General features: G+C 49.3%; 1 protein-coding gene across 2 annotated transcripts in view; it reads right to left on the bottom strand.

Annotated features, from left to right (window-relative positions):
* Positions 1-13,134, bottom strand: part of atrn (attractin) — a 350,568-nt gene extending 337,434 nt beyond the window's left edge. The window contains exon 1 of one of the 2 annotated variants that reach the window (XM_052010514.1): positions 12,723-13,134. In XM_052010514.1, coding sequence (XP_051866474.1) covers positions 12,723-12,985 — 263 coding nt within the window. In that variant the 5' untranslated portion in view covers positions 12,986-13,134. The remainder of the gene's footprint in view (positions 1-12,722) is intronic. The other variant, XM_052010515.1, reaches the window with a different exon arrangement.
* Between the last annotated feature and the right edge of the window lie 379 nt (positions 13,135-13,513).

Below are 13,513 nucleotides of genomic sequence, written 5' to 3'. Positions count from 1 at the left end.
TAAAGCAGCCTCTTGATTGACACCCCATTGAAAATCTCAAGTGTTCATTCCCTCCATAAACAGCATGGCATATCTGCCATGTGCCTCAGCTGCAAAAACATGGCAACATTTTCCTTTATTCATTCATTCATTTTTCATGATCTTGCTATCAGTGGCAAAAACAGCATTTATTGTCCACAACAGATGGGTGTGGAGTCATATAAAGGCCAAAAAGAGGTTTCCTGCCCTAAAAGACATTATTGAACCAGACTGGAGTTTACAATTTTTTCTTGGTTATCATTACCAAGGTAAATAGTTATTGATTAATCATCTGGAATTTGGAACAAAATTTAAATGTCACAGCTGCCATGGCAGGATTTGAACTCTGGTTTCTGGATTGTTAGTCCAGACCCCTGGATTACCTGTTAGGTAATTTAACCACTGCACCACCACTGTATACTTGAAGTTACTCCAACATCACCTCCCAAAACCTCCACCACCAAGAAAGGCCACGAGGGCAGCAGGAATATGGGAACACCACCACCTGCAGACATCCCTCCAAGTCACACACAGCAGACTTCGACATTTAATAGACTGCTACCTTTGTTGTTAAGTCTAAATCTTCCAACTTCCTACACAACAACTGTAACCTGCAACAGGGCATCATTTTTTATCTTGTGGATGGCAGAAGCAGCAAGGAGGAAGACTACTGTCTTTGCAAGGACATAAACTATTGTTTTCTACAAAAGTATGCATATCTGAATAAAATGAGTTGCTTTCAGACCTTCCTACTGTTAACCAAATTACAAAATATGGGAACAAATATTGTTTTCTTCCCTGCATTTCTCCTTTATGCTGATCTTGAATTTACCCTCAGCTATTTGAAGCTGAAATATCCAACAAAATGAATTTTGTGAAGTCCTGGTGGAAGGTATAAAAAGAACTGATGTTTCACTTAGCATTAAAATCACTGATTGCTAAGGCTTGTACTTCAATGCCCATCAAATGACAAATTCGGTAAAATGAAGATTCAAAATAAATTGCCATCCAACGAACTTTCCCAGGATCAAATATATAGCTGTTGTCTTGTTCCAGTCCCCAGGGCACATTCTTGTAGCATTCATGGCAACCAACTAGCTGCTTAATTCCTGAACATCCAATACGAAGGCAGATAGAAGTATAGGCTCCAAGTGCAAACCATGACCTTTTCTTGCCATTTCAACAGGGGCCCCATTCACATTCCTCCGCTTTCCCTGTTTGCACCTCGGTTTCTAAGTGGAGTATTCAACATCTCAGAAACAATGTCGGGTCATTGTTAATGAACTGCTATTTTTCTGCTTTGTGCATAAACTGACATGTTTCCTACATTATAACAGTGATTACATTTAAAGAACTTCACCGGCTACACAGCATGTTTGAATGCCCCAAGAACTTAAACATCTCTGATAAAAATGTAAAAATTTTGCAAAAGCAGCCGACGGCTGTACCAACTTTTCATTCAACTTTTCTCTTCGGTTTTTCAAGATACACCAATGAACAAGAAGAAAACATGAGCTAATTCAGCCAAATAAACTCAAACGTCCAAGAAAGAGGAATAAAAAAAAGTAAATCTGAGATAGTGTGGACAATAAAACTCTTAAACACATTCTGTAAAGAAGAGCAAAGTAATTCACCATTTTAAACAACACAAGTTAGTTTGAACTGGGCACCAAACTCTGCAAATCAAGAGTTGAAAGCAATACTGGTGCATAATTAATATATACTATTCAACTGTAAAAACATGCTTTCTTTAAATATCATTGCGAAACCAGGAATAGGTGAAGCTGAATATTTATCAAGTATGCTTTCTCAGCTGGTCCACAAACCTTTTTCACACATGCAACTGATTTATCATAGATTGGTCAAAACTGCCTTTTCCTGTTCCTAAAAATATCTATCACCTCATGGCATTAAAACTAGTAAATTTTAATGCCATGAGGCGGTAGGTATTTTTAGGAACAGGAAAATTAATATTCAAGTACTAGAAAGTTTGAGTTTAATGTTGGCAGGTTCACAAGGATGCTTTGAACAGAAATTTGCATTTGTAGCGGCTGCTACCGCGATGTGAAAGCAAGACACTAGTCGGTGGGCTGCAGAACAAAAACTGATTTATTTTCCCGCCTTGCGCAGGCCTTTTAAGAGGAACGGTTCCCACCCACCGAAAACGGAAATGACGTATGCGCTACATCGTCAAACTTTTCTCGCACGCAGATTCTCCCCATCACTCGGGGAAGACGAAGGCCCAATGCCATCTTGGGCCTCGCCGCTCCGACGTCGCGTGACCTGACCGCCGAGCCGGTTCGCTTGCTCAGACAGTGAGTCGCTACACAACCCCACCCCCAGAACCGGTGATACAGTCCCCAAGGTTTGCAGGCTATGCTAGCCGTTGCTTAGGAGGTCGGCCTCTGTGTTGCAGTGTTGGGACCTTGACTGGTTGTCGTAGATCTAAATGGGCTGGTCCGTCGTGAAGACCTCTTCCTTGCCCCCAATGTCCAAAATAAAGGTGGACCCATTATTCCTGATGACCCGGAACGGCCCCTCGTATGGTCGTTGCAACGGTGCCCAGGGTGTGCCTCTGCGAATGAAAACGAACTTACAGGCTCATAGTTCCTTGGGCTCACAGGATGGGGCTTGACCATGCCGCGAAGTGGGAAACGGTGCCAAGTTGCCGAGTCTCTCGCGCAGTCTTTCCAGGACTGATGTGGGTCGTTCCTCTTGGCCCTGAAGGGCGGGTAAGAAATCCCCGGGACGACCAGGGGCGCCCCATAAATGAGTTCAGCTGACGAAGTGTGGAGATCTTCCTTGGGGGCAGCGCGTATGCTGAGCAGGACCCAAGGCAGTTCGTAGACCCAGTTAGGACCTTTCAGGCAGGCCATCAGGGCTGATTTCAGATGGCGGTGGAAACATTCCACCAACCCGTTTGATTGAGGGTGGTAGGCCGTGGTGGTGTGCAGCTGCGTCCCCAGCATGTTCGCTAATGCAGACCAGAGGCTGGAGGTAAACTGGGTGCCCCTGTCTGAAGTGATGTGGGCCGGAACACCAAAACGCGAGATCCAAGTTGTGAGCAGCGCCCGGGCGCAGGAATCAGTCGTGATGTCGGATAGAGGGGTTGCCTCTGGCCACCTTGTGAACCGGTCCACGATGATAAGGAGATACCGGGCTCCTCTTGAAACTGGCAGAGGACCAACGAGGTCAACATGGATGTGGTCGAACCTTCTACGGGTAGGCTTGAACTGCTGTGGCGGGACCTTGGTGTATCATTGGATTTTTGATGTCTGGCAGTGCGGACAAGTCCTAGCCCACTCACTGACCTGCTTCTGCAGGCCATTCCAGACAAACTTGCTGGCGACCAGTCAAACAGTTGATCTGATGGACAGGTGCACCAACCCGTGTACCGAGTCGAAAACGCGTTTCCGCCAGGCTGCAGGAACTATAGGGTGGGGTTGACCTGTTGCGATGTCGCAAAGGAGGGTCTGCTGACCTGGACCGACTAAGAAATCTTGGAGCGCAGGCCCGAGACTGGGTTCTGTAGCTGGGCAGCTCATCGTTGGCTTGCTGTGCATCAGCCAGGGCCATGTAGTCAACACCCAGGGACAGGCTGTGAATGGTCGGTCTGGAAAGCGCGTCAGCAACGACATTGTCCTTTCCGGAGACATGTTGGATATCTGTTGTGAATTTGGAAACGTAGGACAAATGTCACTGCTGACGAGCTGGCCAGGGATCAGAGACCTTGGAGAAGGCGAAGGAAAGCGGTGAAAGGCCTGCCTTCTAAAAAGTACCGGAAATGCCGGACCGCCAGGTACAGCGCTAGAAGTTCCCGATCAAAAGCGCTGTATTTCAGTTTGGGTGCTCTAAGGTGCCTGCTGAAAAGTGCCAAGGGTTGCCAACGGCCTTCGATTAGTTGTTCCAGTACTCCACCAACCACGGTGTTGGATGCGTCCACCGTGAGGCCAGTTGGGACATCTGTCCTAGGGTGTACCAGCATCGCGGCGTCTGCCAGGGCGTCCTTGGCCTTAATGAAGGCAGCCGCAGCCTCGTCGTTCCAGGCGATGTCCTTTCCCTTACCAGCCATCAGCGAGAACAAAGGGCGCATGATACGGGCTGCTGCAGGGATGAACCGATGGTAAAAGTTGACCATCCCCAGGAATTCCTGCAGGCCTTTCACCGTGTTGGGACGGGCAAAATGGCGGACAGCGTCTACCTTGGCGGGTAGGCGTGTTGCTCCTTCGCTGGTGATTCTGTGGCCGAGGAAATCGATCGAGTCAAGTCCGAATTGGCACTTGGACGGGTTGATAGTGAGGCCGAAATCACAGAGACGGGAGTACAGTTGGCGGAGGTGGGAAAGGTGTTCTTGGCGGTCATGGCTGGCGATTAGTATGTCATCTAAGTAAATGAACACAAAGTCCAGGTCTCGGCCTACCGCATCCATCAGCCGCCGGAAAGTCTGCCCGGCATTCTTAAGGCCGAATGGCATTCGAAGGAATTCGAAGAGGCCGAATGGAGTGATAAGCGCAGTTTTGGGGAAGTCGTCAGGGTGGACCGGGATTTGGTGGTATCCCCGGACGAGGTCCACCTTGGAGAAGATGTGGGCCCCGTGTAGGTTCGCCACGAAGTCCTGGATGTGAGGATGTGGTAGCGGTCCGGGGTGGTGGCATCATTCAGCCTGCAGTAGTCGCCGCAGGGCCTCTACCCGCCGGTGGCTTTGGGGACCACGTGCAGGGGGGAGGCCCAGGGGCTGTCTGACCTGCGAGCGATCCCCAGCTCCTCCATGCGGTGGAACTCTTCCTTTGCCAGGCGGAGCTTGTCTGGAGGTAGTCCTCGTGCTCGGGCATGAAGGGGTGGCCCTGTGGTAATGATGTGGTGCTGCACCCTGTGTTTGGGCATCGAATTTGTAAACTGAGGTGCCAAAACCGATGGGAACTCAGCTAGGAGCTTGGTGAACTCATTGCCAGACAGGGAAACAGAGTCCAGGCATGGGGTTGGTACGCTGGCTTCTCCCAGGGGGTAGGTTTGGAAAGTTCTGGAGTGCACTAGCCGCTTCCCTCGCAGGTCGACTAACAGGCTGTGGGCCCAAAGGAAATCGGCTCCCAGGAGTGGCCGGGCAACGGCGGCAAGGGTAAAGTTCCAAGTAAAACGGCTGTCGTCAAATTGTAATTGAACTGTACAGGTACCGGAAGTCCGTATCGTTGTGCCATTTGCGGTATTGAGTACAGGACCTTGTTGCCTGTTGCGAGTGTCGTGGCCGGTCAGGGGCAAAATACTGACCTCTGCTCCAGTATTGACAAGGAAACGACGCCTGGACTGCTTGTCCCAAACAAATTGGAGGCTGTATTGGCGGCCAGCTGTCGTAGCCATCAGTGGCGGCTGGCCCTGGCGTTTCCCTGAAACTTGCAGGGTGGGCGGCATTGACGGGCCTCCGCGCCCCACCTCTGATGGCAGGAATGCAGCTGGTCGCTAGTGTTGTCGTCTGTGTTTCTGGGGTGTGGTCGCTTGGTTGCTGGGACTAGTTTAGGTAGGCATTGGGCTCGCGGCCTGGCGATTTGGCCGACGGACGACCCGCTCTCACATTTGGCCTTCCACAGGACACCTGCCCGGGCAGCTACCTCACGTGGGTTGCTGAAATCAGCGTCGGCCAACAGCAGGTGAATGTCATCGGGTAGTTGTTCGAGGAAGGCCTGTTCGAACATTAGGCAGGGCTTGTGTCCCTCAGCCAAGGCCAGCATCTGGTTCATTAGGGCTGATGGGGATCTGTCCCCCAGGCCGTCGAGATGAAGCAGGCGGGCGGCGCGCTCGCGACGGCAGAGGCTGAAGGTTCGAATAAGGTGGTCTTTGAAAGCCAGGTACTTATCCTCCTCCGGAAGAGACTGGATGAAGTCTCCGACCTGGGCGGCTGTCCCCTGGTCCAGAGAGCTGACCATGTGGTAGTACTTTGTGGAGTCGGAGGTGATCTGCCGAAGTTGGAATTGTGCTTCAGCCTGGTCGAACCAGACGCTGGGCCGAAGCATCCAAAAGGTGGGCAGCTTGAGTGCCACTGCATTGGCTGCTGTGTTGTCGTCCATTGTGCGGGTCCAAAATCCGTTTGGACCGTCGGGGTCACCAATGTAGCGGCTGCTACCGTGATGTGAAAGCAAGACACTAGTCGGTGGGCTGCAGAACAAAAACTGATTTATTTTCCCGCTTTGCACGGGCCTTTTAAGAGGAACGTTTCCCGCCCACCGAAAACGGAAAATGACATATGCGCTACGTCAAACTTTTCCCGCGCGCGAGTTCTCCCCGTCGCTCGGGTAAGGCGAAGGCCCAATGCCATCTTGGGCCTCACCGCTCCGACGACGCGCGACCCGACCATTGAGCCAGTTCGCTTGCTCAGACGGTGAGTCGCTACACATTACATAATCAAATTTACTCCTAAACTACCACACAAGTAAAAAAAAACCACCAGGTGATCAAGGTTTCAAAACCAGAATATTCAAATTGACTTCTTAGACTAAAAATTCAAAACATCCAGGTAGTTTCAAATGGAAAAACAGGGCGCTGGTGCTCAACATTAATTCAAACAAAACAGACTGAGTCTCGAGGCAACCACACCATTCGCAAATAAAACTAAAATTTGACAAGACCAACATGACTGGTTCAGCGCAATTTCTGTCCAAGAGCAAAAAAAGCAGAAATCTATTGCAGCTAATATGGAGGTAACCTGCTGTATTTACAGTTGAGGTGTAAATTTGTTTACATTCTGAGCACTTGGTAGGTCAGACTCAATCTTAAGACGCTTATGACATTTATGTAAACAGCTTTTGTAAGAAATAAAATTTATTCATTTTCAAGTTCTGTGCATTGCTGACATGACCAGCATTTCTTGCACATCCCTAACTGCCCTCGAGAAACTGGTGGTGAGCCACCTCATTGAACTATGATTGACAGTGCGATCAACCCACACATACTCACCAACAATCTACTCAGCAATGCCCAGTTTGGGTTTCATCAGAACTCGTCATAACTTTGGTCCAAACATGGATCGACAAGCTGAATTCCAGAAGTGAGAGTGACTGTCCTGGTATGAAGGAAGTATTTGACCAAGTGTGGCATCAAGAAGCCATGGTAAAACTGAAGTCAATGGGCAAAGGGAAAACACTTCAATAGTTGGAGCCTTACCTCCCTGAAAGAAGATGATTGTGGTCACAGGTCCATAATCCATCCCATGACATCACTGAACAAGTTCTTCAGGGCAAAGTGCTATCTCCAACCAACTTCAGTTGTTTCATTAATGATCTTCCTTCCAACATAAAAACAGAATTGGGAACGTATGCTGATGATAGCATGGTGCTCGTCCATTTGTAACCCCTCATCAGATGAAGCACCGCATGCCTGCAAGTAACATTTGCATCACAGCAGTGTCAGGCACAGTAGTGTAGCGGTTAGTGTAATGCTTTACAGCGCCAGCGACCCAGGTTCAATTCCCGCCGCTGTCTGTAAGGAGCTTGTACATTCTCCCCGTGTCTGCGTGGGTTTCCTCCCACATTCCAAAGGCGTACAGGTTAGGAAGTCGTGGGCATGCTATGTTGGCGCCAGAAACATGGCGACACTTGCGGGCTGACCCCAGAACACTCTACGCAAAAGATATATTTCACTGTGTGTTTCGATGTACATGTGACTAATAAAGATCTTGTCTTATCATCTCCAATAACAGAGGATCTAACCACCTATGCTTGGCAATCAATGACATTACTATCACTATCAATACTCTGGGTGTGACCTTTGCCTAGAAATTCAACTGCTCAAGCCATATAAATAAACTGGCTTCAAGAGCCGGCCAGAGGCTGGGTGTCCTGTAGGAAGTGACTTGCTTCCTAACACCCTAAAGCCTAAATGGTGGTACAATCAAGTGGGCTGCCTTGTCATGGATAGTGTCAAACTTCTTTAGACTCACTGGAGATGCACTCATACAGGCAAGTGGAGAGTATTCCATACTTCTGAACTGTCACAGGTAGAATGGCTTTACGGTGTCAGGAGGCCAAGACTGTGAAAAGGAGTGAAGCCAAGTGGACCTGAAAAATGCAAATTGTGCATTGGTGAGCAAGTTAATGCTAAATGCCACTTAATTCAACTTCGATTACACCTTCCACCATATGGCCAATGATTGACAGCAGATTGATTGGGTTGTAGTTAGCCAAACTGATTTGTCCTGTTTTGTGTGAATAAATTTCCACATAGTCAGGTAGATGCCAGTGTCATAAATGTACTGGAACAACTTGGTTAGAGGCCAAGTGCTGGAGTGCAGGTCTTCCATACTACAGCTGGAATGTTACCTGGTCCCATAGCCTTTGTTATATCCAGTGCTCTCAGCCATTTCTTGACATCACGTAGCTGAAGACTGGTCTCTGAGATGCTGAGGATCTCAGGACAAAGCCAAGCAGATCATCCACCAGACACCTCTTGCTGAACATGCTTGTGAATGTTTTAACCTCATCTTGAGTGTTTACATGCTGTGTTCCACCACCTGGAGCCTTCTCCTTCCAGTACACCACTAGATGTGGTAGGATTGCAGAACTCTGAGCAGATCCTTTCGTTAGGAGATTACTTGGCTCTGCCTATTGCCTGCTGTTTAGCATACATGTCTTCCCATATTACAACTTTGCTAGGCTTCTTTAGATATACTTTATTAATCCCACCATCTTGACAGGAATGGTACAGTGAGAGATATGCCAAACCATAAGATTATAGATAATGGTCTACAATCCTAATGCAGATGATAGTTTTGAGCTACCAGATCTGTCTGAGTCTGTCATGACACAATTGTCCCAGAACACAATAGAAAGTGTCCCGTGTGAAGATGGGACTTTGACTACACAAGAACTGTGTGGTAACTTCAACCAATCCTATAATGCACAGATTTATCTGCTACAATGGATTGAAGATGGGGTGTAGGTTTATTCCTTGTGTTGCTGCAAACATGGCCTTCAGGACTGTGTGTAGCTTGGTCAGTGCTGGTGCTTGAAAGCCACTTTGGTGACAGACATTGAAGTCCACCATCACATTCTGCTACTTTCTTCCAAGTGTTGTTCAACATAGAGGAGCACTGATTCATCTGCTGGGGAAGAAAGTAGGTGATAGTCAAGGGCAGATTTCCTCACCCATGTTTAGCCTCATGCCACAAAACCATACAGTTTTTGAGTCAACATTGACAGCATAAAAGGGCTCCTCTTGTATACCATCTGTGCTGTCACCACTGGTTAGCCTGCCCTGCCAGTGAAACAGATCATCTCCAGGGATTGTGAGAGGAGAGGCTAGCACATAGAATCATACCTTACGAACAAAAGTCAGGCTGTTGCTCAATTTGTCTGTGGGAGAGATGTTTCAATTTAGATACAAATCTCAGATGTTTGTCAAAAGGCCTTTGCAAGGTTGACTGGGCTAGGTGCAACTTTATCATGTCTAAATTCATTGCCAAGGTCAATGCCAGGTAAACTACAGTTTTATTCATGCGCTCAAGCTGAGTGGTCTCAGTCATTTCAGTGGGGTTGTGACAGTCCATGAAGGGTGGGTCTGGAGTCACATATGGGCCTAACAATGGGATTGCTCCCTGAGCTGGTAAAGACTTGATGGGCCAACTGGCCTCCTAAGTAACAAGAAAAAATGTGAGGAATATGTCTCGGCAAGAATGGCAGATTTCCTCCCCTCAAGCGCATGAGAGAACCATATGGATTCTTAACAATAATCCAGTAATCTTTGTAGTCATCATTACTAGTTGCTACTGTTTTCCCAAATTCCAGATTATTAACTGAATTTAAATTCCACAGCTGCAGTGGTGGGATTTGAACTCGAGTCACTGGCTGATTAGTCCAGACCTCTGGATTACTGCCAAATTATGTAATTCATAGCCAACAATTTCTAACTCTACAACCAGCATTGTATAAAAAGTGAGCACATTAGAAAATAATTAAGCACACAAGTCAATATGTCACCTCAAACTGCTCTACAAGTAATAACAGTATTAAAAGTAACATCTCTGAGACAATGCGCAAGGGAAATCCAGAATTTTCCGTTCCGACTGACTGCAGATAGTTCAACAACTGGAGCTGAAGATGGAGATCAATAGATTTTTGTTAGATAAAGCTATCAAGGGATATGGAGCACTGAACATCAACTTAATAACAGAACAAGCATCTATCCCTGTTCTTATTATGGTGCCAAGCACACCGTGTAATAAATGCAAGGAGGACTGCATCAAAACTAAGGTAAAATACTGTGGTTCCTGGAAATCTGAAGTTTGGAGAGACAAACAAAATCAGCATTTTCAGTGGATGACCTTGCATCTGAATAAAAATGACTCTCAATCCACAAATGTTATCTGACTTGCTGAGAATTTCCAACATTATCTATACTTCAAAAAAGTTTTAAAATATGCTACGTAGGTAAATAAAATTCCTAGGACTTCACAGAAAAAATATAAGATTCACCCTGCAACACTTTTCATAATTTGAAGTCCCCCAAAAAATCCTACAGCACTAGATTTCAGTTAAAGCACTGTACAGGTCCTCCCCTGGTTATGAATGCCTGACTTATGTACAGACCATGAAAATTAACAAGCTTTTGAGAGGCTGGCGGGATGGATTTGCCAACCGCATGGGAACTCGGTTTGACTTGCGAACTGTTCGGGTTAAGAACAGTTCACAGGCACAGAACCCTGCTGTAACGTGGGGACGTAGTATAGCGGTTAGCATAATGCTATTACAGCGCCAGCGACCCAGGTTCAATTTTGGCCGCTGTTTGTAAGGAGTTTGTACATTCTCCCCGTGTCTGCATGGGTTTCCTCCGGGTGCTCCGGTTTCCTCCCACATTCCAAAGACGTAATGGTTAGAAAGTTGTGGGTATACTATGTTGGTGCCGGAAGCTTGGCAACACTTGCGGGTTGCCCTCAGAACATTCAATGCAAAAGATGCATTTCACTGTGTGTTTTGATGTACATGTGACTAAAAAAAATCTTATCTTATAAGTTCCCACCAATACTTGTGCAGTTTTACAAAAATGCATCACTAAACACTACAAGATTGAGCACTGCATGATCGCATTTGGCAATTTAGGTAACCAAAGGTATATATTTCCAGTGGCAAATGACTCAACTTACAAAAGAACAAATAAAAGGAAAACTCCACTATTCAATTCATGGATGACCTTTCACCTCACCACATATTCCCTGATTCTCTTAACACCTAAATATCTATACATTTTTTTTCTTGAATATACTCAGGGATTGAGCCTCCATCTTTGGTTTGGGTAGATATTACCAAAGATTCATTACCCACCAGATGAAGAAATTTCTTCTGTCCCAAACAGCCAACCCTTACTTTCAGGCGGCGATCTGTGAAGAGAAACATCCCAACCAGCCCGAGTATTTTCTACTCTTCAGTTCGATCACTTCTCATTCTTCTGAACTGAGAGTAAAGGCACAGTCTACATAACATCTCCTCATGAGACAAACCCAGCATACCAGGAATCAATCCAGTGAACCTTTGTTGAACTCCCTTTTTCACACGTATATCCTTCATTTAGTAGGGAGACCAGACCCATGCATAATATTCCAGATGCACAATCATCAGGGCTGTATATAATTGGAGCAAGACACCTTTGCTCTTGAAATCACATCTTCTTACAATAAAAGCTAACTTAACATTTGTCTACCTAATTGTTTGCTGAAACTATATGTTAGCTTTCAGTGATTTCTGTACAAGGACAACAGGATACTTTGGACATCCACAGTGTTCACCATTTACCAGGAAGGGTGGGGGGTGGTGGAGAATGGACGCGGGGTAGGTTGGAGGACCCGGGTGGGCAGGACAACAGAGGGGGAAGTTCTAGCGCTGGGGCGTCGGTCGTCCAGGGATGGGGGCAGGGGAGTGCAGGGGATGGAGGTGCGGTGGCGTGGATGGGAGCCAGGAGGAATTGGTGGGGGGGTGGGGGTCGGGACAGGATCGGGAGTTGGGGGGGGGGGGGACAGGATCGGGACAGGATCGGGAGAGGGGGCGGTCGGGAACGGTTTGGGGGCGGGGGAAGGTGGATTGGGGGCGGGGGGCGGCGGCGGCAGGACCGGATCCGAGTTGGGGGGGGGGACACAAGGCCAGGGGGTTTGGGGGGGGAGAACAAGGCCAGGGATGGGGAGGACACAAGGCCGAATTTGGGGGGGTAGGGGGGAACACAAGGCCGGGGATGGAGGAGTGGGGACACAAGGCCGGGGATGGGGTGGTGGGGGTGGGGACACAAGGCCGGGGATGGAGGAGTGGGGGTGGGGACACAAGGCCGGGGATGGGGGGGTGGGGGGGAGAAACAAGGCCGGGGATGGGGGGGTGGGGGGGAGAAACAAGGCCGGGGATGGGGGGGTGGGGGGGAGAAACAAGGCCGGGGATGGGGGGGGTGGGGGGAGAAACAAGGCCGGGGATGGGGGGGTGGGGGGGAGAAACAAGGCCGGGGATGGGGGGGTGGGGGGAACACAAGGCCGGGGATGGGGGGGGTGGGGGTGGGGACACAAGGCCGGGGATGGGGGGGTGGGGGTGGGGACACAAGGCCGGGGATGGGGGGGTGGGGGGAGAAACAAGGCCGGGGATGGGGTGGTGGGGGTGGGGACACAAGGCCGGGGATGGGGGGGGGTGGGGGAACGGGACCAGACGGGATCGGGGGGGGGGGGGCCGAGATGTCGGGAGCCGACTCACTTGAACCTGCCGCCGCAGTGCTGACACGACTCGCCGACCCAGCCGGCCTGACACACGCACTGCCCGGTGGGCGCGCTGCAGCTGCCGTGCACGCACGGCTTCTCGCACTCCTTGCCCCGGGCGCCGGGCCCGCCGCACACCAGCAGCAGCAGCAGAAAACCGGCCAGCCCGCAGCCCGGCCGGGGGAAACTTCCAGAAGCCCAGGGTGCCGCCACCGCCGGCACTCGGTCCCGGGCCTGCGCCCGCCGCTGCCCCGCCGCCATGTTCTCAGGTTTGGGTGCGATCCGCTGGCAGCCCCGGGAGAGCGGACAACACAGCGCCGCCTCCCGCTGCCCGCCGCGGCCCGCTCCGCGCGCATGCGCGCCGCTCGTCCTACAACAACAACTGCAGCAGCAGCAGCTACAACAACAACTACAACAGCAGGAACAACTACAGCAGCAGCAGCAACAACAACTACAACAACAACTACAACAGCAGGAACAACTACAACAGCAGCGACTACAACAGCAGCAACAACTACAAAAGCAACTACAACAGCAGCAGCAACAACTACAACAACTTGCACTGACGTTTGTGAACCTCGAAGTGTCAGTCACCAAAGCATGGAATCAGGCCCTTTGGCATGGACCATGAATCAGGCCCTTCAGTGTGGACCAGTTGGGCCGAAGGGCCTGATTCCATGATCTGTGACTCACACTTTGAAATTCACAAACGTCAGTGCAGGTTGTTGTTGTAGCTGCTGGTGGTGTAGTTGTTGCAGTTGTCGCTGCTGGTGCAGTTGTCGCTGCTGG

The sequence above is a fragment of the Pristis pectinata genome, chromosome 2, assembly GCF_009764475.1.
Source record: "Pristis pectinata isolate sPriPec2 chromosome 2, sPriPec2.1.pri, whole genome shotgun sequence".
Classification (NCBI taxonomy): Eukaryota; Metazoa; Chordata; class Chondrichthyes; order Rhinopristiformes; family Pristidae; genus Pristis; species Pristis pectinata.
Note: the sequence above shows the minus strand (reverse complement) of the source record. Positions and strands in the feature narration are given on the sequence as shown.